Below are 26,615 nucleotides of genomic sequence, written 5' to 3'. Positions count from 1 at the left end.
TTTGGCCAATACAATTCTCATGTTACCAACTCTCATGTTGAAAACTATCTTACTATTCACAGAATTTCACGGTTGGAAGGCTCATTAAAACCCTTCCAGTCTACCCTAACTCCTCCACTCCCCTCTCACCTCCCACTCCCTCCCTCACTTTAACGCCTGAATACTCCCAAAACATCTTGGTCAAATCATGCTGTAAACTGACTCTGTGGTGGCTCAGTGGTAAAGAATCCACCTGCAAGTTAGTAGGCACAAGAGAGGTGGGTTCGATCCCCAGGTTGGGAAGATCTCCTGGATTAGAAAATCCTACTCCAGTATTCTTCCCTGGGGAATCCCACAGACAAAGAAGCTTTGCGGGATACAGTCCACGGGGTCGCAAAGAGTCGGATGGGACTGAGTGAGCTCAAGTATATGAGCCTCCAGGCTGACCCCTGATCACTGATGCTGACGTGGAATCACACACTCAAGTTATTAACCCATTTCATCTCAGAATTCTAGTAGCCAAAAAGCTTTTTATTAAGCCAGCATCAGCTCCCCATGAGCACCCTAAGCTGCCTTATGGAGCAAGACAACATATGGAATTAAAATATAATGTGTCCAGAAATGGCCGGGGACTTTTAAAGACCTGGATTTATATCTTGTCTCTGGTACTTATCAAGACCCAAAGTCACTTACCCAATTTCTTCATTTGTTAAAAGGGAATAACAGTACTTTGCAGATAGGTCTATTGTTGAGGCTTAAATAAGATTACATGTGAAATGCAGGGCTTAAGCACAGAGCTTGGCCAGGTATTTTAAAACCTGTGCTTTTCCTCCTTTCCTCTCATATGATGAGTCACATGCTGACACTTCTGTCAGTAAGATGATTCCAGTTCCTTCAGGTGTGCCTCAAGAAAAGAGAACAGCACCTACCTCATAGGACGACTGTGAGGGTTAAAGAGATAACTACACAGAGAGTTAAGAACAGTGCCTGGCATAAAGTTAGCACTTAGGGCATCAATTGGTGCTACCAGGAGTCTGAGATGTGACTCCCTGCCCCTCAAATCTTCCTCATTCATCTCTGAACACTTATGTTCCAGGTGTGGTCTGACTGGCCTGAAATGGAACTAGAACATCACTTCTTCATTCTGAACAGACCAAAACCATAGACAAAGCCTTGATTAAATTATTGTATAACACTTTTCTAATCAACAGAGTTTCTCAGTATGTTTTCCCCCGAATACACAGCTGCTAAACCTGATCTCTGCAGCTCCGTATATTAGATTCTTATTTGCACTCATCTCTAGTACATTTCTTCCTGCTTGATTCAGTCTGTTGTCCTGAATGTCAACATATTTGCAGATCCTAATTCTGTGGCCCAAAATACTAACTTCTCTCCCAGCTTCACATTATCCATAAATATTAGTGGATTTTGAAGAATGGTGAGGAGTCGATCAAATGGCCAAAGCAGAGAAAGCCTCCAGGCAGAATAAATACCATGTACAAAGGCAGGGAGGACTGAGAAAACACAGCAGGTTACAGAACAGCTCAGCACTGACGTTGCTGGAAGGGAAAGTAGGAGGTGATGATGAAAAAAAGAGCAGGTTGGATGGTGCAAGGCCTGTTTATCAGCTAAGAAACCTCTCCATCCGTCACAAGGGACGCTGAAGGATTTTAAGTCGGAAGTGACCTGATCAGATCTGTGTTTTAGAAAATGGCTTTGGCAACAATGTAGGCTTTTTAAATTTTTCTTCAAGTACAAATGTTTTAACAAATAAGTCACTTAAAAAAAATGTTCTGAGACTATTATACCAACTGGTGACACCAGCACACTCTTATCTGTGATGAGGTGTCTCCACCAGGGCCACAGACAGACCTCAGCGACAAAACTCTTAACATTAAGGAAATGGAGAACAGAGCTGTTAGTCCTTCCTCCCACAAAAAGGGATATAAACTTTGAACATTTTCTCCTCAAGTTTAACCCTAAAACAGCTTTAACAAATCTAACTCAAATGAAAATTACTGAAAAAAAAAAAAATTAAGTGACATCCTACCTGAAACACAACTATTAAACAGGAAAAGTAACTTTTAAATGGTTTGTTTTCTAGAAATAATGCTAAAAAAAATTCTCTAATACCATGTTTTAATTTTGGCAGACATTAAGCTAACTACTTCACATGCGTTATCTCAGTTGATCCTTGCAAAACCCCTTAAGGTAAATAGTATTATTATTCGTACTTTACTGATAAAAAAAAGGGGGAGGGGGCCTCCTCAAAGTAAAGTAACCTGTCCAAGATTACTTGTCTAGTAAGTGGCTGAGCTCACAATTAAACCCAAGTTGGTGTGATTCTAAAGCTCAAACTCAATTGCTGCGATATAGTGCCTCCTTTGAAAATAATAATAGTTATCATCTACTTAATACCTACCAATGAAAGCTCAAGTTCTGATGCTTCTTAAAGCATCCTAAACCACAGGGCATGGCCCTCATTAACAACCCTTATTCTATCAAGTACCAAAAAAGAGACCTATTAAACACTGAAGTTGACACAGTGTGAAAAATACATGCTCATATAAAAGCCCATCTTGACTATAATGGCATAATAATTCTTATAAATAGTCTTGATATAATTTCATATTTAGCCTATTTTTATAAAACTTTGATTTATACATATTTTAAATCAATATTTTAAAAATGTACTCTGACAGTTATGTACCCATTTAAGAAACATTTCTAACGGATCACTCTATGCAACCTTACAGTGGCATAAAAAAGTGCTGAATACCTGGAGATCACCCCTTTGAGAAAAGAGATGCTTAAACTACTGGCTACAATAGGAGATGATATTTGAACTAGGCTTTGTAAGATAAATTGTATGTAGAGAGGTGAAAATGGGAAAAACAGACATTGAAGATAAAGGAGACAGCACAAAAAAAGGGCAAAGAGGCCTGAAAACAAATGGCATATTTAAGGAATGACAAATCCTTGCGGTAGAGGAGTACATGGAGATGTATCTAGAACATTAGGATTTTAATCTGCAGGCAATGGAAACCACAAAACTTTTTGAGCAGAAGAGTAGCTTGGTCAGATCTGACATTTAGCATGGTAACTAGGACAACACCACAGAAGACAGAGTCAACAGAGAAATATTAGGCAACTACTTCAAGAATCCAGGTGAGAGATAGTAAGGTCTTCAACTAGGGCAATGGCAGAAACAGAAAGAAAAATGATGAGTAATTTCAGAGAAAGAATTGACACCATTTGAGAATCTGTTATATGGCTGGGAGTAGGGGTTAGAAGGGCACTGAGAAAGATGAAGGTTTAACAGACAAATGGGGGGAAAAAAATTTAGCTCCTGACCTTACATTAAATATCAAGTGGATTAGAGGTTTAAAAACATTAAAAAACTAATGTCAAAATTTTTTAATTTTTTAAATTAACATTAAAAAATTAAAAAATTTAAAAAATAAATAAATGAATGGTCATATAACCTTGAAATGAGAAAGGCCTTTCCAAACAAGACTGTGGACACAGAAATCATTTTTTAAAAGGGGGAAATAAACTGGCTACATCAGTTAAACTTCTACAAGGCAATTAAAAAAAAAATTAAAATTTGAAAGCTGGAGAAATTTGTGACCCATAACAAGGAGCTAGTAATCTCCCATAATCTTTATTTTTATTTTTTGGCCACATGGCATGCGGGATCTTAGCTTCCTGGCAAGGGACTTAATCTGAGTCCCACCCTCCACCGTGGAAGCATGGAGTCCTAACCATTTGTCCGCCCAGGAAGTCCCCTCTCACATAATTTTTAGATGTGTACGCACACACACACATACACACACATATAAATGCTTTAAATAAATAAAATGACAAATATCTCCCTAGGAAAATGCTCTAGAAACACAAACAGGCAATTCAGAAAAGAATACAAATAACTGGCAATTATGGAGAAAAAAATCTTAATCTCACTACTGATCAAAGGAATTCAAATTAAAGTAACAATAACACCATTTTCAGCTATCAGGCTGGCAAAGATAAATGAGAAGGATAGTAACTTATTATTGTCCAGTGTGCAGGGAAACTTCACGTCCTCACACCGTCCCACTGGCAACAGGTGCCATCTACAGCAAACTTGCAAAAACTTCCGTAAAAGGAACAAGACTGTTTTATTTTTAAGAGATGATTTGGTGACTTGTGGAATGGATGGCTAAATAAAAGACAATGCCATTAAACAAGCCTGGGGACCCCAGGGGAAGCAGGCCAGAATGAAAAGTTCATGTCTGAAACGTGTTCAGCTGGAGAGGTCCATGAGACACCCAGGCAGAGACATGTTGGAAGTACAAGTCTGAAAAACTCAAGAGAGAGACCAGGTTGGAGACCCAGATTTGAAAAGTGGCGCCCCGGGAGTGGCTGAGCTCCCTAGAGAAAGATTGTAGCGAAAAATTTTCAAGTTCCAGGACTGTGTCTTGGAAAACACCAACACTTAAGAGGCGAATATTACAGAGAAAGAGTTCCAGTTACTACGGTAAAATGAGAACTATGAGAGAATCACATGATGGCAATCAAGGAAGAAAACATTTTAGGAAACTGGGAGAGGTCACCAACTTCAAATGCTGCACAGAGATGGGTGGCAAGAAGAAAAGGCCCTGGCAAATAAGAAAGAAGGTCATCTGGGACCCCAACAGGGGGCGTCTCAGGGGAGTGGTGAGACAGAATCAGATTACTATCACCAGAAACATCACTAGAGGTGGAGAACCAGAGACAGCAAGTGTAGAGTTCTTTCTCAAGAAATCTAAAAAGGGAAGAAGAGAAACCAGGGGAATAAAGCAAGGGTTAGGACTCCCCTGGTGGTCCAGTGGTTAAGAATCTACCTGCCAATGCAGGGGACACGGGTCCGATCCCTGGTCCAGGAAGCTCTCACAGGCCGTGGAGCAACCAAGCCCGTGTGCCACAACTACTGAAACCTGCTAGAGCCCCTGAGCCCGCGCTCCACCACAGGAGAAGCCACCGAGATGAGCAGCCTGCACGCTGCAACAACGAGCAGCCCTCGAGCGCAGCAACGAAGACCCAGCACCGCCAAACTAAAGAAAGACAAGAGAAAAAGAAACAGTTGGGGTCGCAGAGAGTCGGACATGACTGAGTGACTGAACCGACTGAGTCTGCAGTGGTGGCACGGCCAGGGAAGGCATGTATTTCCCTCTTTTTTTAAATAATTGAAGAAGAGGCACTTATTTGCACCTTGCAAGGAAAGAAGGACTAAAGACAAAGAAACAAAGAGTAAAGAAGATTCTGAAGGACACAGGGGGCAGTTATCTATGGAAAGGAACATACTCGCTTTTTTCTTGAGAACAGAGGGAAGGAAATAATGAGCAAGAATGACATATCTAACTATACCTCTCTGAGCTTCAGCTTCCTGTCTGTAAAGCAGGATTAGGAATGGCACCTATTCTCATAAGACTGCTGTGAGGATTAACTGAGATAATGCATACAAGTGCTAGTAGGCTCTAAATTTTGGTAGGTACGTGTTTGTGCATGTATAGGGGACAGCCAGATCCCAGAAATAAACCTGCTTCTAGAGTCTGACACCCAGTAACTTGTGCGCTCCCTGATAACATTTGTCAAAGGGGCACCTACGTGGCCCTACACATCCCACCACTCGGCAAGACAAAGAAATGACTATTTGGAGGACTCTAGCGTGGTAAGCCTTGAAACAAGCCCAGACCAAGAGCATACGGAAAGAAGAATCAAGGTGGGAATCTGAATTAGGGGTCTGAAAAGAGGAAACCAGTTGAACAAGTTCCACCCAGCACATGACTTCAGCGGTTTCCCAGCTCTGTGCAATACAGAAGCGGAACATACCAATGCCGGAACTGACTACTCCAAACCACTGAGATTCAGTTCCTCCAGGAGCAGCTCAGTGGGTACGCACCCAGCTTGCAAAAAAACGCCCCCCAAATGTCAGCATGACTCACCAAGGAAAAGCTTCCTGAGTAGGCCATCTTTCCTCATAAATAGGATAAGTACTGAGCCACTAACACATATGAGCACCATCTCAGCCCTGGAAACAGCCTCATCATTTCAACATTGTGTGGCAAAAACCCAGTCCTGAGAAAAAGGAGTGTAGATTATTATTCAAAAAGGCATTCCTCACCATATGAAGAGGGAGGGAAATTAGGGCTGGGTTCCCAGAGAAAATGGCATTTATGTGTTGTGTGTGTGTGTGTGTGTTATGTGTTATGTGTTGTGTGTGTGTGTGTGTGTGTGTGTATGTCTTGATGGAAGGGAACATGTCAAGCCAAAGGAAGAATCTGTACAGAACCTTTGAAAGATTGGAAACAGGGAAGGAAGTGATTAGGTCTGATTTACAAGATCACTCCGAACACAATGGATTAGGAAGAGGGGCAATTAATGGGTACAGAACTACTGAAGAAAGTCAGGCAGTCACCTGGGCAAGACATGACAAAGGCTAGTTTTCTAAGCCATACACGCAAAATGAGAAATCTTGATAGTATCTGTTTTAAAAGAAATTTCTGAGTATGAATTAAACCAATCTGAACAGCTATAGGAATAAGTGAGAAGTAGAGGGAATTTTTTTTTTCTTCATCTTAAGTAACTTAGTTTAACCTCTGTGTTCCTTGATACCTAATATAGACCCATCCCTGAACTAATCATTTCATTCTGCTGAACTGGACATGAGGTATGCCGGGTTCACTTGCCAAAAATAAATGTCTGAATTTCAAAAGGGTCCCTCATCTTTAACTAGGGTGGTAGAAACTATAGACTATGGTGATGGTTGTACCACTTGGTAAATTCACTAAAAATCACCAAGTTATACACTGAAAATGAGAGAATTTTATGGTATTTAAACTATACTTCAGTGAAAAGTTCCCGGGTGAACGGATTAACTCACTTTTGGACCAAATCTTCAGAAGTTCAGCCCGGTGAAACATTACCATGTTCAACCTATCCACCCATCCACCTCAACTTTACCATATATCATAAAGCATGAAAGACCTTTTAACCCTAAATGAAAAAAAAAAAACTTCAAAGTAAGCTAAAGCCTCAGCCTAGTCACTGCTGATTGTGATCAGCTCTTGAGAAACAAAAAAAAAACAGGTGAGAGTCCTCTACTAGGTGAAAGACAGGCACATATTTCTTTGCAAAAAAACCAATTCTGAGTCACTGCCAACTGCAGCAGCTGCTAAAGCCCAGGGGAACAAGGAGAGCCTGCAGACCAAGAATACACCAAAAAGTGAATGATCAGATCTAGTTCTTAGTGAGAATATATCAAGAGGCGGGGCTAACTGTGATAATCATGAAAGACATAGCCCTTGGTCTCTAAAGTGAAAAAAAAAGTCACTCAGTCATGTCTGACTTTTTGTGACTCTATGGACTATAGTCCACCAGGCTCCTCTGTCCATGGGATTCTCCAGGCAAGAATACTGGAGTGGGTAGCCATTTCCTTCTCCAGGGGATCTTCCTGACACAGGGATCAAATCCAGGGTTTCTGCACTGCAGGCAGATTCTTCACCATCTGAGCCACTAGGGAAGCCCCTAAGGCGCACAGTAAATTAGATAAGAGATAAATATAAAGCACTATACTGTGAAAACTACAATAAAGACACTTGGGGGGCAGGAGCTGAAAAGACACAAGAGTGTGTGTGTGCTCAGTCACATCCAACTGTTTGTGACCCCATGGACTGCAGCCTGCCAGGCTCCTCTGTCGATCGGATTTTTCAGGCAAGAACACTGAACAAGTTGTCATGCCCTACCCCATGGGATCTTCCCGACCCAGGGATCGAACCCGAGTCTCCTGCATTGGCAGGTGGATTCTTTACCACTAAGTCACTTGGGAAGTCCATAGAGACACAAAAGAGGAGCATCTAACTCAGACCTGGAGTAAGGGTGAGTGTCCAAGTAAGCTTCTTGGAGGAGGCACTGTCTAAATTTATTTTCTTAGATAGGCAATATATGTTTACACAGGTCAAAATTTTAAAGCATAAAAAGATACCCAGTTAAAAGGAAGAAAATCTCATGAAGTGAAAAGACAACAGTTTCATATGCTGCAGAGATTAAGTAAAATAAGTCATGAAAATTTTCCAGTGGGCAGAGCAATTAGGTCATTGGTGACTCAAGAAAGAGAAATCACAGTAGGGGGAAAGAGGGTACACGATCAAACCCACCTGAGTTAAGACACACCAAAAAAGTGGACATAGGGAATAAAGACAAGCTTTCCTTGAAGGAGAAAAGAAGAGACAGTAATCCTAGACAGGGTCTCAGATTGAGGGAGTATATCCAAAATGGGTGAGGATATTTTATTTATGTGCTAAAGAAAAAGAATCGGCAAAAAAAAAAAAAAAAAGGTCAAGTTATGAGCTCAAGTTAAGAAAAGAACACTGGATAAGAACCCTAGAAGACAAGAAGGGACAGGATCCAGACCACAGAGAGAAGATTGAATCTTAAGATGAAAAACAGTTCTCTCATTGCTACAGGGAAGGAAGTCAAGATGGCATGATAAAGGAGATGCCGTAAATTTGTTAGGGCCAGAAAAAATGAAGGAGTTTGTAGAGAAAGCAGAGTTCATCAAGTTGTGACATGGGAAGCCAGGGATGGAGATGTGTACTAAGAATAAAGGTTGATAAAACTTCTGATCTGCCCTGCCAATCTCTGACAATTCAAGTGGTACTTTCAAAAGGCACCTCCGTCTGTGAACTGCTGAATGACACAAACTGTTCTTTCTCTCTTGCTTGAGGACCACAGTCCTGGTGTGAATGATTAATACAACCAAATAATGAAAGAAAAAAGAAATAACCCTCAATTCTCCTCATCATCGACAATGGAATTCTCTTAACCAGCAGAGCCCCCCTATTCCACACAACTTTTCATCAATTCAATGGAACGATATTCTCAGCATCTACTTTGTGAAAAGCACTGTGGCAGGAGATGCTGCTGGACACCAAGAAGTGGAAAAAGACTCACCCCTAAAGGAGCACAAGAGAGTAAGACAAACACACACACAGTTATGCTGTCCATTTCCTCCCATGCTATTTCAGACTACATTGCAAAACTCAGCCATAAAACAATCTCTTCCTGAGCTAAACTTTCACGCATTAACTTTTTGCATCATTTCCAGGGCAATCTATATTCCCTTGTGACATCAGTTAGATCTTTTATCCTTTGATGTTAAGTAATTTTTGAAACTCTTCCCTTGTAGCTCAGTCGGTCAAGAATCCGCCTGCAATACAGGAGACCCAGGCTCAATTCCTGGGTCCAGAAGATTCCCTGGAGAAGGAAATGGCAGCTCATTTCAGCATGCTTGCCTGAAAAATCCCATGGACAGAGGAGCCTGGTAGGCTACTGTCCATGGGGTCGCAAAGAGTCAGACACAACTGAAGTGACTAAGCATGCAACACAACCAACCCAACTTTTTTAGCCATGTCAGAAAAAAAAATGAGCAATGGAATATTATCAAGTCATTCAAAATAAAAGTACCTTTTAATAAAAGGAAATGGAAATAAAAACTATTTTAAGTAACTTGAGAAAGCCCTTAGGTTAGAACATAATCTTCCACTAACTGTTATACAATCTGTACATAAAAATCTGCAACATGCATTTTCTCAAAGCAAGCTTCTGGGGAATTTTTTGGGAAATCTCTTCTTGTTACAAAGTTCTTCCTCATATTAAGCAGATTTCTATTGACAAGTTCTGTTCCTCTGGTACTGCACACGATAAATTGAAACCCTCTTTCATTTTTCAGGGATTTTTAAATAATGGCAGGCAAAACATTAACAGGTGAACAAATTCCTACACTGGAGGAATCTTCTGCGATTCTATGATTCTGTGTTCCCTCTAAATTTTGTTTCCATATTAAGTGATCTCAGTCCTTTCAGTTATTCCCCAAGCATTATAATCTCTGTACTGTGCTGTGCTCAGTCACTCAGTCGTGTCCAACTCTTTGGGACACCATGGACTGTAGCCCACCAGGCTCCTCTGTCCATGGGATTCTCCAGGCAAGAATACTGGAGTGGGTTGCCATGCCCTCCTCCAGGGGATCTTCCCTACCTAGACCTTTCTTAATGCTGGACATGCTCACTCAACATGCTCTAGCCCCAAAGTGATAACCAAGTCTCAACTAGCGAACGGACACCCACTGACTGGGAGTGGTTCCCCAGGGAAGGATCCTGATATATCAGCAGTGCCTGCTATGTGTGTGAAGGAACCCCACCACGTACGTATCGAGGTCCCTCTTAAAGTATGGCCTCCAGAACAGAAAACCAGCTTCAGGTAGCCTCTGATCCTTACAGAGGATGGGAGAACCACCTCTTCCTTTGCTGCATAGGTCACATTTCTACTAGTGAGTTAATAAACATCTCATATGCATACCTGTGGCTGACTCATGTTGATGTATGGCAGAAACCAATACAATATTGTAAAGCAATTATCCTCCAATTGAAAAAAAAGAAAGAAAGAAAGTCAGCAGCTGCATTAGCTCCTAAAATACAAAAGAAATCTCAGGTTTGGTTCATTTTGTTTTTCTTCCCACTAATCCTCTCCCTACTAATGCTACTTCTCTATCCTGTGTTGCAGACACTCCGTTTTTTGAACCCCAGTGCAGGATGTCACAGTTATCATTATTAAATTTCATCATTACATTCAAGGTATTTTGAAAGCAAAATCTGTCATGTATTAACCATGTGCAGCATATTAACCATTCCAGCAACTGAAGTTTGATCAATATACCACTAATGCATTCACAAGTCCAAACACAAATGTTTTACATGTAACATGCCCTAACAAGTTATCTTTGAATTAAAAATCTAGTGGCTCCTTTTTTTGAGCTACAATGTATATTAGATAGATTCACAATTTTTTGACCATTTTACAGAATGCAGTTCAGTGGTTTTTAGTATATTCACAATGTTGTGCAACCACCGTGACTATCTAATTCCAGAAAATTTCCACCACCCAGAAGGAACCCTACACCCATGAAGTAGTCACTCCCCATTGAGCAGCTCTTCTGGAATGATTTATTCAACTGGCTACAAATCTTTCACATTACAGTCTAGTCCACACGTATCCAAGCTGCAGAAGCATCACAAGACAAACTCTCAAATGCCTTACTGAAATCTAGACATTACTGTGCTTCTGATTCACCAATCTGGGGACCCTGTCCAAAAGGCAATGACGTCATTGTGACAAGGCCTTTCTCAGAAGTCCTGGTTGACTCCTAAGTATCCCTTCATTTCTCACCATAAGCCATGTCTCTCAGTCGTGTCTGACTCTTTGCAACCCCATAGACTGTAGCCCGCCAAGCACCTCTGTTATGGGATTTCCCAGGCAAGGATACTAGAGAGAATAGTCATTCCCTTCTCCAGGGGCTCTTCCTGACCCAGGGATCAAACCCAAGTCTCCTGCACTGCAGTCAGATTCTTTACCATCTGAGCCACCAGGGAAGCCCTATATAATATATGACAGAACACATGCTATGGGCTTTTGCCAGAGACTAGTTCACTAGACTAGAATTTGTGATATCGTCTCCTTTTTAATAACTAGTACATGTGCAGTCCCCCATTTTCAAAAACCACACTCTTGTTCTTCACAATGTCTTAAAGATCACTGGTGACAGTTCAGTAATAGTGCCTACCCAATTCGTACAATAATGGCTTTAGTTTGAGCTCTATAAACCAAGAACATGAGACCTCAATGAAGGAAGTAAAGAAACTACAGATAAAACATAAAACAGTTACGAAGTGACCATCAACAGGTCTTGAATTCTTAACTGAAATAGTCCCTTGAATCCACTATTCTGAGAGAGAACAGTGTTTCCCCAACAAGTACACCCTGGAACGCTAGTCCTAAGAAAGACAATCTGTGAGGAAAGAATCTGATAGTAAACTAGGTTGGAGGAATATTGCCTACATGATCCTCGCCCTTGGAGATTCAGAATTTACAGGCCATGATAGTCTAACAGTCCACTAGTTACATAATCTGTTTAACTTGGTTTAATACAGTATTTCTGAAACATATTTGACCACTAAACCCTTTCCTCCTTAATGTCACATTAATAGAATACACCTCAAAATAGTGATAGAGGTTAGCTACACAGTTCTCAAAAGTTCCTCAAAATTGTACTCTCCTTTAACACAAAAGAATAAATTGTGAGTTTGACAAGTCGATTCATACCTTCACAGTATACATGTCAAAGTTGTCCATCCCAAACCTGTTTTCTCAAGACCAACTTCATTACACTATTAACCTTTTTAACATAATACAACTTGCTTGAAAGCTCTCTGGAAACTTCTAGCTAATTTTTTTAAGAGGACATTTAAGCCGTATGTTGCAAAATTCTCAAAAGTTGAAATGCGTTATTCTGAAAAAAAAGAAAAGTTAAAAGAGTTTGGCAAAAAAAAAAAAAAAGAGTTTGGCAAATTCCAGAGCACATTTCATGTGAGAGTCATTGCTGGTACTCAATATCTAAGACTGGGGTCCCCAACCCTGGGGCCACGGACTGGTACTGGTCTGTAGCCGATTAGGAGACGAGTAGCCGGCAAGCGAGTGAAGCTTCATCTGTATTTACAGCTGCTCCCCATTGCTTGCATCACCATCTAAGTTCCACCTCCTATCAGATTGGCATCAGCAGTAGATTCTCATCAGAGTGCCAACGCTACTGTGCTTGAATCAGCCCAAACCACCCCCTCTAACCCCCATTCGTGGGACCAATCCAGGGGCTGGTGCCAAAAAGCCTGGGGACGGCTGATTTAAGATACTATCCAAATACCATCTAGAGGGAAAAAAAAAAAAAAGAAGAGTTTTACCTCACTCTTTACACCAAAATAAATTCCAAATGGATCAAAGGGTCAAATGTTAAAATTCTTTACATCCTAAAAATACTTGAAGAAAGCCTGGGGGAATATTTTTGTATAGAGAAGGACTAAAGAGTCCCTTTAAAAATGATACAAAGCCATAAAGCTAAAAAATAAAAGGTTAGTAAAACCAAATATGTTTTTAAAATTCTAAATTATTTTAAACATCTTAAAATTGAAAGTTAAAAGACAGCATCCAAAGGGTCAACCTCCTCAATATAAAAAGAGCTCTTACATCAATTAAGAGCAATAACATACTAGAAAAATGAGCAGAACTTCCCTGGTGGTCCAGTGGGTGTGCATCTGCCTGCCAATACAGGGGGCATAGGTTTAATTCCTGGCCCAGGAAGATTCCACAAGCCTCGGAGCAACTAAGTCCATGCGCCCTCCCTCTAGGGCCCTCGAGCCACAACTGCCGAAGCCCAAATGTCTAGAGTTTGTGCTCCACAACAGGAGAAGTCACCAAAGTGAGAAGCCCACGCACCACAACTAGAGAGTAGCCCCTGCTCTCCACAACTAGAGAAGACCTGCGTGCAGCAGTGGAGACCCAGTGCAGCCAAAAATACACACATAAAAATATCAAGGGCTTAAAAAAGAAGAAAGAAAAACGAGCAAAGAATTCTGCCAAAACAGTTCACAGAAAAGGAAACAGAAAGGCTTCTAAACACATGTAAAGATGCTCAGCTTCACTCAGAGTAAGGCAATCTGAAAAAGAAACTACAATTACAATACCATTTTCAACTATGAAATTCATAAATATGAAAACAAATAAACCCTACTCTAGGTTAGTGAAATCATAGGAAAAGCAGTCCTCTCATATATCACTGATGTACATATAGTCTGGTACAACCTCCAGAGAGACCAGACTGACAATATTTGTCTGTATAGTCAAAACTATGGTTTTTCCAGTAGTCATTTATGGGTGTGATAGTTGGACCATAAAGAAGGCTGAGCACCGAAGAATTGATGCTTTCAAACTGTGGTGTTAGTGAAGACTCTTGAGAGTCCCTTGGACAGCAAGGAGATCAAACCAGTCAAACCTAAAGGAAATCAACCCTGAATATTCATTGAAAGGACTGATGCTGAAGCTCCAATACTCTGGCCTGATTCCAAGAGCCGACTCACTGAAAAAGATCCTGACATTGGAAAAGATTGAAGGCAGGAGAAGGGCATGACAGGATGAGATGGTTGGATGGCATCACTGACTCAATGGACATGAATTTGGGCAAATTCTGGGAGATGGCGAAAGACAGGAAGCCTGGCATGCTGCAGTGTATGGGGTCGCAGAGTCGGATACAACCGGGCAACTGAACAACAACAACAAAATGTGGCTATTCCAACTGACTTAGAAATTCTACTTTTAGTATAATTAACTAATGCAGTACTTCAGCTAATGTGTTGGGGCTTCCCTGGTGGCTAAGTGGTAAAGAATCAATCCACCTGCCAAGAAGGAGACTCAAGTTTGATCCCTGGGTTAGGAAGATCCCCTGGACGAGGAAATGGCAACCCACTCCAGTATTCTTGCCTGGGAAATTCCATGGACAGAGAAGCCTGGCAGGCTACAGTCCATGGCGTCACAAAAGAGTCGGACATGGCTTAGTGACTAAAAGCAAAAAAACAAACTAATGTGGTTTAGATCATAGATTTGAGCCTGCTGCTGCTGCTGCTAAGTCGCTTCAGTCGTGTCTCAACTCTGTGCGACCCCGTAGACGTCAGCCCACCGGGCTCCACCGTCCCTGGGATTCTCCAGGCAAGAACACTGGAGTGGGTTGCCATTTCCTTCTCCATTGCATGAAAGTGAAGTCGCTCAGTCGTGTCCGACTCTTCATGACCCCATGGACTGCAGCCCACCAGGCTCCTCCATCCATGGGATTTTCCAGGCAAGAGTACCGGAGTGGGGTGGATTTGAGCCTAGATAGGCTCAAACTCTACCAGCACCTTGCAGGTGTGTTCTTTCCTATCTTAAGTAACTGTTAATGAAGGAGAGAGGAAATTAAGTAGCATGGGATAGCACTGGGCTGGGGGAGGCGGGGTTATTTGCCTGTACATGATCATTGTCTTTAAAGAGAAAGAATCACTTGGAAGAGCTCAAAAGTGGATATGTGCTTGCTCATCGTGTCCGACTCTTTGCGACACCAAGCACTATAGCCCTCCAGGCTCCTCTGTCCGTGAAATTCTCCAGGCATTAATACGGAGTGGGCTGCCATTTCCTCCTCCAGGGGATCTTCCCAACCCAGGGATCAAACCTGCACCTCCTGCACTGCAGGCGGATTCTTTACTGCTGAGCCATCAGTAAAGCTCAGGTGATAGGAGACCAAATGAAGGATTATCTTTGTAAATCAGTTAGGCAATGAGAGTAGCTTGAATATGGGAAGTGGCAGTGAGGATGGGGTGAGCTGACAGAAATAGATGGTGTGGGGGTGTGGCTGTGGGTGCACTCATGTCTGCACATGTACGTATTAAAACAACACTAAAAAACTGCATCAATTAGACCTCAAAGGTGACAGGAAAAAAAATGTAATTTCTAGGTTTGTCTAACTGAATGTCTAGTAGAGCTGCCAAGTGAGGTTGAGAAAGAAGATAAACTGGAAGAGGGATGATTATAAATTTATCTTTGTAAATTCTTGGTTTGGATTTTTTTCTTTTTAGTATTCAAGGAGAGGTATGGGTCCACAATCCCTTATTCCAATATTTAAAATTCAAGGTTCCTTGAAAATCAAATGATTTGTTCTCATAAATCTATAGCAACTTGTCTGACAATAAAGTGATCTAAAACAAAACCAAAAAATAAAGAAATTTCAGTTTTAGAAACTCATCCTACAACACTCACAAGTGCAAGATGGCAGCCATACAAAGTAGCTAACTACACAACTACTGATCAGAGTAAAAGCTGGGGGGATACGTCCACTAATAGGTTAAATCCATACACTGAAAAACCATGCAACTGTGAAGGGGGAAAAAAAATGAAGCACTATAATGTATTCACATGGAATATGTTACAAGATGCAAAGAAGAAAGTATAGTGTTATCACTTCTACACAAGGAAACAAAAGTGATTTTGCATATATGGAGAAGATCTGGGTGCCTGGGAAACAAAACTAGGCAGGCAGACTATTTTTTTCTTTACTGATATCCTAGCAGAGCTTCTGAATTAAGTATCATGTCCCTATATTACCTGTTTTTCAAATGATTAATAATAAAAGTTTAATTTTAAAAAGTTAAAGACCAAATCTGCCAACACCTTTGTGGGTATTCTTCAGTTTTTAAAGGAAAACCCCCAAAGTCAAGCCACTGTCTAGCACAAGCTCGTCAAACTAGCAATGACTAAGAAGCACTGTCCAAAGTAACGACTTAGTGATAAGTCTTTGGGGCAGGAAAATATTGTGCTGTGATAGTCATGTAAGTGATAAGTAACTTTTGTCTCCTTTTAGCTGTTTTAAACTTTATCTGAAATGTATGTTATTTGTAATAAAATGATCTGCTACACCATGAGATTTTTTCAATTTAATTTTTTTTTGGCTGCTCCACTCGGCTTACCAGATCTTAGCTGTCCCACCAGGGATTGGACCCTTGCTCTTGGCAGTGAAAGCATGAAGTCCCAACCACTGGACCACCAGGGAATTCCCTTAAATTTTATTTTTATGTCATTTTTCTATTTTTAATAATCATAGATTTTTTTTCCCTTTCAGGTTTTCTAAATGTGCCCCATTCCCTCTTTTTATACTTTAGTTCCTCTGCTTCAACTTTTAAGAACACTAATTAAGCCATTTCGAGAAAACAGTCTTAGTTTTTTATGTTGCTGATTAATGATCCCTAGCAAAAGGCTGATGCTTTCTACCTTACGGATAAACACCTATCACAACAATAGTATTTCCTTCTACTGCAAAAGTCTCACAATTTTTCTTAAAGCCAGAGTCCTCTGAGTCCCCAGACTTCTAGCCCGACAGAAGCCAAGCCCTGGGCTGGCAGCGGCCTCTCCGACGCTCCTTCTGCTTCTCGTTAGGATTTCCAGTGAGTCAACAGGAAGGTATTCGGAGTAAGGAAGAAATAGAGGCCTGGAGACAGGCCTTTCCTCCACCCACAACACCAAAAAATACAATTCCTGCCAAACTGTCCAAGGCAATTTCCAATGCCACTCCTGTCTGCATGAGGTCACTATTGAAAAAATAAGCAACTGGGAAGGAGGAATGCCTTCCTGAGCTGAACCAAGAAGAGTTCTCTCTGTCTCTAGTCTCCCCAGAGTTGCTGTATGTAACCATGGGACCTCTACTGCGTCCATTTCCAATCCCGGGAGGCCATATTAGTGAGCAGGAGTTAGGTCAGAAAAGTTAAACAGACGCCAGTTTATCACAGACCAATTATGTCTCTTTGTTGTTGCTGTTGTTTAGTCACTCAGTGGTGTCTGACTCTTTGCAACCCCATGGACTGTAGCCCACCAGGCTCCTCTGTCCATGGGATTCTCTAGGCAAGGATACCGGAGTGGTTTGCCATTTCCTCCTCCAGGGCATTTTCCTCACTCATGGATCAAACCTGAGTGTCCTGAATTGGCAGGCAGATTCTTTACCACTGAACCTCCAGGGAAGTCCTAAGTTATGTTTCTAGACTCCTGTAAAAAATCACTTAACTTGATGTTTACTGCATTCCTTATAAGCATGCAGGCACAAATTTTTCCTCAGTCAACAGTCAGCAGCTACTCATGTATGCCTATCACTATCTTTAGCTTTGCAGTGAATAAGACAAAGTATAAGGCAGAGTCCGACAATTTGTTAGACGCAAGAATACATGAGACAAATACAGAGACCACCTATATGAAGCAATGAGAAGCAAGAAACAGCTCACATTCCCTCACCCACCTGACACCAAGGAAGCTGTTAATGTCTGGGAACTAGCTGACTGAATTGTGGACTTAGGCACTGCCTCTTCAGTAGAGGTTGACAGCGGTAGTGATAGTGTCACACAGAAGTAGGCTTGAGTTCCACAGATAGTTTCGTGACCTTGAAATATGTGATACCAACTTCTTTTTGTCCCTCTTTAAAATAAAAACAATGCCTATCTCACTGCAATGTTGTATGCAAGGAGATCAAACCAATCAATCCTAAAGGAAATCAACCCTGAACATTCATTGAAAGGACTGATGCTGAAGCTCTAATACTTTGGCCACCTGATGCGAAGAGTCAATTCGTTGGAAAAGACCCTGATGCTGGGGAAGATTGCAGGCAAAAGGAAAAGAGAGTGGCAGAAGATGAGATGGTTAGATGGCATCACTGACTTAACGGACATGAATTTGAGCAAACTCTGGGAGATAGCGAAAGACAGGGGAGCCTGGCATGCTGTAGTCCATGGGGTCAGAGAGTTGGAGATGACTTAGCATCTGAACACACAACACACCATCATTCTGCTTAATTACTGGTAACTATTGTTGCTGGCATTAGATTTTGAAGCACAAATGGTATGGCAGTGAGAGACCAGACCAGGGAAGAGCAAAGGCTTTGGAGTCCTCGTCAAGCCTGGAATCTGGATCTATCACTTAAAGAGATAGTGAGTCAAGCTCTCTGCACTTTGCTTTCTTTTCTGTTAAATGTAGATAAGAATAAGCACCTCACGTGACTTCAAGCACAGCTAATTAGACAACACATATGAAGTGCTTAGCATAGTACCCAGTACATGATGAGTGCTCAATAAATGGCACTGATGCTGATGAACAGGGAGAGGGGAAGACACTGACCTTGGGGCAAACAGGAAATACTGCATATCATGCTGTCCATGCAAACTGCAGGGTTGGTTTTTGGTTTGAGGGTGTGGGGGTTGTTTTGCTACCTCTTAGCTGATGTAAAGGTATCTGAAGTATTAAAGTTTCTATAAGAAAACACTGAAAAAAAATTAATTCTTCCTATCGCACAATTAAAAGAAAAAAAAACTTTAAACACTCAGATTTAAGCAAGTAGATTTTCCCTTCAACATAAACCCTTTAACCAGATTTTTTCATTTATATGTTTAAGATTTTTTGATTCACACACAGTCAAAGTACGGGGATCAATGAGATTATGAGAAGGTCTTTCAGAAGAAAAATCAAATAGCAGGGTCCTTTTTCGATCAGGTAGGCAACGGGACCTCTGCATTCATGTGGCACTTCACTCAGCTTGCTCAGATACAGTCTCTAGGCAACCAAGTCCCAACTTAAACAAACAACCCCAGTCACATGAATCACTTCCGGATGGTCTCACTTTGCCTACCAGCACTTTCTTACACAAATACTTCCTGTGAAAGGGTTTACTTAGCAGCCCCAGATGGAAACAGCCATGCGACCATCAAATACCGCACGGTTTAAAAATGTTCAAAACAGGTCCTTCTACCATCAGGTATCCCCAAATTGCTAAACCGTGAAACGGAAGGAATCATGCAGAAATCAGAGACAGAGTATCATGCAAAGCCAGAAAATCACATTCCTAGAACACGCCAACTTAGGCCTTCAAGTGTATTTTTACTGTTTCTTAAATTTGGAACATCAAGACATATGAACAGTTGCTGCTTTGCCATCTAAGGCCAGAAGAAATATGTCAGATGAGGTCAAACTAATGGCCCAAGACTTAGCCCAACCAGACTTTCCTAACCTTGACTGGCGGACAAACCGGTTAACACCAATTTCCTGTGGTCATATCCACTCCAACACTTAATGAAAATAAGGGGAACTGGTAAAGTAACCAACTCTCTTGGCTACAAACTCCTTTTTTCCACCTGAAAAGGGTCCTAAATCACACTATTTAGTGATACATACAGGATCCTTTTCAGGTGGAAAGAAGTTTGTAGCCAAATCAGAGACCTTTTGATCTATTAACAACAGTAAAGAGGGAAAAGGAGTTAATAGGCCAAAATGAACACTCCAACAGGACAAAGCAACCACACCATTAACAGACTCAAAGAGGAAAAACCAAGATGGCAGAAAACCAAGTCAGTGAAACAGAAGATTTAAACAAACAAGATCAGCCATAAGACATTGAGATATCTAACCTACCAACAGGCACCCCAAGAAAGACTACTAAATTAGAACCAATTATTAAAGGTATAACAATTTCCGAGAGCAAAAATAAACAAAAAAGATATGAAAATATAAGTCGAGAAGAGTCTCCACATTTACAGGCAAAATTACTAAGCCAGTATCAACTGTAATATGTAACATGAGGACACTTTGTAAGAAACAAGAACTTTACAAGTTTCAAACTGTGAAAAAGTATTTTTAAAATGTTACTTGTCTTGGAGCTAAAAATCAAGCTAGCTTCAAATGTTGTTTCTAAATAACAAACACAAAAAATAAAGTCATACATTCCTCTAAGAAAAATGAAATACAGTTCACCATAACAGAATAATAAACTTAGAAAGGGAACTATATGTAATTCAATATCTGACATAGTAGATATCAATCGCTAATACATAGTAGAAAATTATTTTTAAATAATATCAGAATTATTTAGAAACATGAAATTTAAAGACTTAGATGCTTAAAAAATTAAATCACTAAATCATAGAAAAGCTAACAGAAAACTTCAAATTTTAGTAAAGCCTTACAGAAATTAAACTAGATAGAAGAAATTGCAAAAAGATTAACACTTAAACTACATAAAATTTAAAACTTCCATACAGTGAAAGAATAAAATGGAAAATCAAGAGAAAATATAGCAATACGACAGGCTGATACCCATAAGAAAGCTTCCAAAAATCAACAATATAACTCTAGAAAACAGACAAACGCCATTGATAATTTGCATAATAAACAGTAAACAAATATATGGGAAAACATTTAATCTTTTCATAAATCAAGGCAATATAACTTTAGAATAAATCTAAGTAAACTACAGACAACATGTACCCAATGAAAATAGTAATTAAGATGACAATTACAAATTCTAAATTTCTTTACTGTCTGAGCCACCAGGGAAGCCCAAAATTTGTGATTACCACTATCTAAAAATTAAATACTTGGACACTTTTTCCTTTTTCTTTCTTCTTTTTTCAATCAAGAGATTGAACCTGGGCCCTCCGCAGTAAAAGTGCAGAGTCCTAACCACTGGACCACCAGGGAATTCCCAGTTTTTCCTTTCTCTTAATCCATTCCTTTTTCATTATAAAATTCATGATCATTGTAAAAAGCATTTTTTAAGTATATGGAAAAGCATTATGTAAAAAGGAAAAGTCTTCTCACACCCTCCAATACCTAGAGGTATCCTCTTGTTCTTTCAGACAACAGCTTAAGAATGAAGTGAAAAAACTAGAGCTACCAACCTTAAGAATCTTGAAAGTACCCAGAAAATTCCCCAGAAAAGTTTATGAATGCCTCATCGTCTTCATATTAAATCTGCTTTTCCCCAAGGACCAGGATAAAGAACGTTTATTGAGTGCCTACTGTACTTCAGACACTGTGCCAGGCACTTAACACTCACCTCAACTCCCTAAAATGCACAGCATTCTGCAAAGTACAAACTTGGGCTCTGCCCCCTAAGGTTAAGAAACTTGTAAGACCAGAATTAGACTCACACCTGCCAAAACTGAAAGTCCTCATTCTTTACACTTCAAGTATTTCAACAGTCAAGATTTTCAAAGATGTTTTATTCAGGCTTTTAAAATATGTTTTACTTAATTGTAGTATTATGAGACTATGGTCATATGACTTCTTAGTAATCACAACAGCTAATAACTAGTAGACTGCCTAATTTATACCAGATTACTGTCCACATTTCTCAAATTGTAAATTTACTAAATGGCTCAGCTACACTCTAGGCGAGGTTTATGTGGCCATGCTGGGAACTTATCTGCCAATTTGTAACACTGTAATAATATGAAAAAGCACTCTTAGTTTGAATCAGTTTTATCACTTTTAAACAGCAACCCACTTCTTACCATGGAGTCTGTCCAAAGCAGTTGCACTAGGTAAGTTTCAGAAAAAATGAGACTTTCATCTATGTCACCATTTTAAGAATAAATCCCGCCCCATACTTCTCCTTGATAATCATAAACACACGAATGCATCCAGCTTGTACTTCGAAAGTACCACTACAAAGCTACATTTACTGTGGCCCCTTAGTCACACTGGGCCTCATCAAACAATTAAATTTGTTTTCTCATCTGTGAAAGGAGAGCTTGGGTCAACCTAAAAATGACCCTCCCCAATCTCTAAGTGATATTCCTCCCTAAGGGAATTCTCCAAGCTGGTGGGCAAGCTTCCAGTTAAACGTCTTTCATTTCTCTTTTCGTGATCGCAGCGTACCAGCCTAGATACATCCAGATGTAACTGGAATTCTGATCCCACTTACAAGAAAGGAGATCTGAAAGATATTCGATGCCAGCAACAAAGACATACATACATACAAAAGACAATTTGTTCTCAAGGACCGATTTCTTTGCAAGATACTTTTTCAACGCCCCTAAATTACAGAAGGTAAAGTGCTTCTATTTAGTGTTACACTCTTGTTAACATCACATGGTTTTTGACAAGTCTCCAACCAGCCACAGCCTTCACTTTCCCTGCTTTGGGGGAGCAAGGGGAGGAGGTGCCCTGCTCCCTGACTTGAGCAAGAGGAAGGAGACCCATGACAGGCTCAGAAGGGCGTATGGGCAAGCCTCTGAAAGAAGGAATCCTAAACTGTCAAACTCAGGGAAATGCTGAAATTAACCTTCCCGTGACCTTAAACCTAACTGGATCTCCTCCCATTTCTAGTCCTATTCATTCGTTCTCCTCCCCTGCAGACTGCTACATTCCTTTCTCAGTTCTTTTTCACCTGAACCTTCTGATCTTTCTATTACTGAACACTTACCATATCTCATATATTTAAACCTCACCTCCTTCAACTGAGTGATAAATGCTCTTCATCTCTACTGTACAACTGCTGCTTAGCCAAAACAAATGTAAAGCCCAATCAGAACAGGCAATAGGATAAAAATGAGCCCATATTTAAGCATAAATACAGAATGTAAGAAGTCTCACTTAACAAAAAGCCCTTGGTCTGCTCTGTAGCCCTCAGCATAAGACTCGATGACACTGCATTAGAACAATAACTTAATTTCCGTATTGAAACTAGAGTAAAGCAGAATCTCTGTGGTTTCTATTTCCCAACCACTCCCGCAGTGTACACTTTTAGAGACTCACTCCTAAATTTTCCCACTTAACCTTTCAGGTTAAACGCACAGCACGCTCTCACTTACACTCCCTGCCTGCACTCCCTGTTTATATGCTCTCTCCCTCCACACGCTCTCCTCTCTTCCCACAACAGAGCTGTGGCAGGTACAGGAGAAAGCACAGCGCCCTGGGATACACAATGGGGCCACTGTGCTATAAGGTGGGGCTATTAGTGGGAGGAGCAGCAGTATTATAAATAGAACTAAAGAGGGGAACCTTTTCTCCCCTGGATCTCTCTGATCTTTCTTCCTGGCCTTGGAGTGGGTGTAAATTCCAGACCTTGGGACTCCTCCAAACTGGGAGGGGTAGAGGTTATGAAGGAAACAGGATGGGGCCGATCCAAAGAGGTAAAAAGGACTTGTGCCAGAGAAGCCTGGGCAGCACACAAGGTACATACACCCCAGCTCACAGGGCAGGAGACATAACTGGTGGCTGAAGCCACAGCTAATAAGAAAAAGCATGTGATCTGTCTGTGGTACACCTCGGACACTCTTTAGGGGTGGCAGCAGCCTCGATGGGTGGCCAGGAGGTATCCCAGTCTCCTTTTCTCAGCACGACATCCCCAGGCTTCTTGTCCTAGCCCTCTCTGGGTATAAAGTCTAAAGAGGTGCTTCCGAAATTGATAATCTAATCAAAGCTTTAAACAAACAACAAAAGCTACAGCATCCAGATCTTCTGTAACTGCCTCCATAAAATAAACCAGGCATATTTCCTCAATGTGGGACCAAAGCGCAGAGTGTACAAGGACAAAAAGCCAGTATTACGCTCTCCCCTATAGCCAAAAGCATGAAAAATCAAGACTGTCTCAAATGTCTCACCGTCTTAGTCACTCCCTAAGTATGCAGAAGCACCCAACTGAAAAACGTCCCTGGGGATCATGGCCCCTGGATGGATTTTAAAGGAAATGGGATCCTTTTTTATTCTAGGAAAAGGAAAAAAAAAAAACACCTGCCAGGAAAGAACATGCTCTGGAGTAGAGGGAAATGAAATGCCTTCCTGGTACAGCACATGAAGAAGGAAATGTGATAAAGAACACATCCTAGTCAGGCTATCGCAATCTAGTGCAAGGGAGAACTCCAAAACGTGATTTTCAATCTAATTTCTCTACTAGGGGGAACCATGAGAACCATTTTGCTGTTGCTGTTTAGTCACTAGGTCATGTCCGACTCTTTGTGATCACATGGTCTGTAGCCCGCCAGTCTCCTCTGTCCATGGGATTCTCCAGGCAAGAATACTGGAGTGGGTTGCCATTTCCTTCTCCAGAGGCATCTTCCCGACCCAGGGATCGAAACTGCGTCTCCTGCATTGGCAGTTGGGTTCTTTACCACTGAGTCACCAGGGAAGCCCAATCAGAACCATCAGGAGTTTTTTTTTTTTAGGAGTTTTTAAAATATATAGGTATCTGGACCTTCTAGCCCAGATCTGCTGAACCAGAATCTCTGGTAAAGTTCAAATAGCCACATTTTTTAAGCTCCCCTGACAATTCTGATGTACACAGCTGGTTAGAAATCAGTTTAAAATGATGGAAACTATTCTTCACTCAAGAAAACTACACGACCATGGACATTCAGACCTCAGTTTCCTTGCTGAAATGAGATGGCTAAACTAGATAAGCTGAACTGGGGACTTCCCTGGGCAGTTCAGTGGTTAGGACTCCAAGCTTTCACTACCAAGGGTGCAATTTTGATCCCTCATCAGGGAACCAAGATCACACAAGCCACAAGCATGGCCAAATTAAAAAATAATTAACAGTGGAACTGGATTAGTGGTCGCAAGGGAATGTTAACTAAAATACCCTCTTTTAAAGAGGGAATTTTACTGTGCAAACCCAATATTAAAAGCAGAAATGTTTTAGACAGAGGAAGGAAGATAGGTTGCGGCCTTTCTCTCATCCACAAGTCACCTCAACAAAGACATCAACCAAGTCTTCACAGAGCACAAGGTGGTCTTTCATATCAGCAACAGCTTTCAAATTCTTTACCTTCCAAAACTAGATCTAGTCCATAATTTAAGCAGCAGAGGACTTAATGTTTTTGTTCCTTACAAACTTTGCATGAGAAACATCCCCCTTCCTAATAATATATTCACCTCCTTCCATTTAACCTTCCATTTAGAAAAACAAGTGTTATTACCATTCTCTCCACCTAAATCATCACTAATCCCCTCTCCCTTCCCCCAGGCTCATGCAAGGGCTTGAAACTCAGAAAAGAAGCCCAGATTCAAGAAAATGCATCAAATGCATATTAGAGGTAACCCCAGGAATAGAAAGAAGGAGAATGGGACCAGGGAGGAACACAAGGGGGACTCCAACTGTGCCTTTTGAAAACAAAGGGAAAAATCTGAAGGCCTGACATTTGCTAGTTTTGGAATACATGGATGTTTGTTGTATTATTCTCTGGACTTTCCTGTAGTGTTTTAAGATTTTCAAAATTAAAAAGGCATAACAAGACAAAAAAACTCTTGTTTATTAGCACCCTTTGAAACATCCTGGATTTTCATTAGACTTTAACCACAAAACCTCTCATTTTCCCTTGCTGACCTTTTCCACCAAAGCTCACTTATAAGATACATGATCTGTAATTACATCTATCTACCCTGGAATCTTGCAAAAAAAAAAAAAACAACCAAGCACCAGAACAAAAGAAATGAACCACTGATAGTAAATCTACACTCTAAGACCACAAGGTCTTAGAGCATCTGAAAATGGAAAACAGCAGTTGCACATTAACTTCACGAAGAATGCAGATGACACTGCCTTTGGTAAACAGTCTTTGAATATTGCCAAGTGGATGGAGCTACACCCAGAGCACTACCAAGGGGAGAACGGACCCAATTCACATACAAAGCAAAATCAGTAAAGAACCAGTGAAACATTAAGGCCCAAAACTTGAAACTTGAAAAATGCTTTTCTCCCATATAGCTGGTAGTGCCCAAAACATGCACCATAAAACTGAACAACACAAACCTGGAAATTTTTCAGTACACATATGTGCCCACTGGACATGACTTAGAGACTGAAAAAAGTGCCTATCAGACTGCTTCATGATAAACTACCATCAAGGCTACTTGCTCCTATGAAAAAAATATCCTAGCTATACTTACTTATTCCTTCAAACGACTTGCCTCCCACAGTCACATCTACAACACACTCAACGAGATCTTTATCTTTGTTCATACAGTATCAGCTCCTTTCTCCCAATCTTCTCTCCAGCCAATCTTTACCTCTTTGCTTCTTCCAAATGACAAAGGTATTCGTAAGCCACATTCTGACGTCTCCTCTCATCCATCTCCTCTGCAGTAAGTCTCTCATTATCCAGGACAGCTAAAACATGAAAGAAAGAATGTAAGCACAAGAATCTGTAACCCTTCCTGAGCAATGAAAGAATGCCACAGCATCAAATTCCTGCTGGTCACCTGGAGAGTTAGGGTAATGTGTGGATAGCCAGGTGTACTCTAATGACCTTCCTTAGATAGGAACCATTTTTCTATTTAAAAGTAAAATATTATGTGATTGTACTTTTAAATACAATAACATATTGTACAGTTGTTACAGTTGTTCAGTTGCTAAGTTGTGTCGACTCTTTCAACCCCAGGGACTGTAGCCTGCCAGC

The 26,615-nt window shown here is 40.8% G+C and overlaps 1 protein-coding gene across 7 annotated transcripts in view; it reads right to left on the bottom strand.

The window, feature by feature from the left end:
- IQGAP1 (IQ motif containing GTPase activating protein 1) overlaps positions 1 to 26,615 on the bottom strand; it is a 128,567-nt gene that overhangs the window by 71,086 nt on the left and 30,866 nt on the right. For all 7 annotated transcript variants that reach the window (XM_081546957.1, XM_081546956.1, XM_081546958.1 and 4 more), the window contains one exon: positions 26,227 to 26,326. In XM_081546957.1, coding sequence (XP_081403083.1) covers positions 26,227 to 26,326 — 100 coding nt within the window. The remainder of the gene's footprint in view (positions 1 to 26,226; positions 26,327 to 26,615) is intronic.

The sequence above is a fragment of the Giraffa tippelskirchi genome, chromosome 12, assembly GCF_054371585.1.
Source record: "Giraffa tippelskirchi isolate mGirTip1 chromosome 12, T2T-mGirTip1v1.2.pri, whole genome shotgun sequence".
Taxonomy (NCBI): Eukaryota; Metazoa; Chordata; class Mammalia; order Artiodactyla; family Giraffidae; genus Giraffa; species Giraffa tippelskirchi.
Note: the sequence above shows the minus strand (reverse complement) of the source record. Positions and strands in the feature narration are given on the sequence as shown.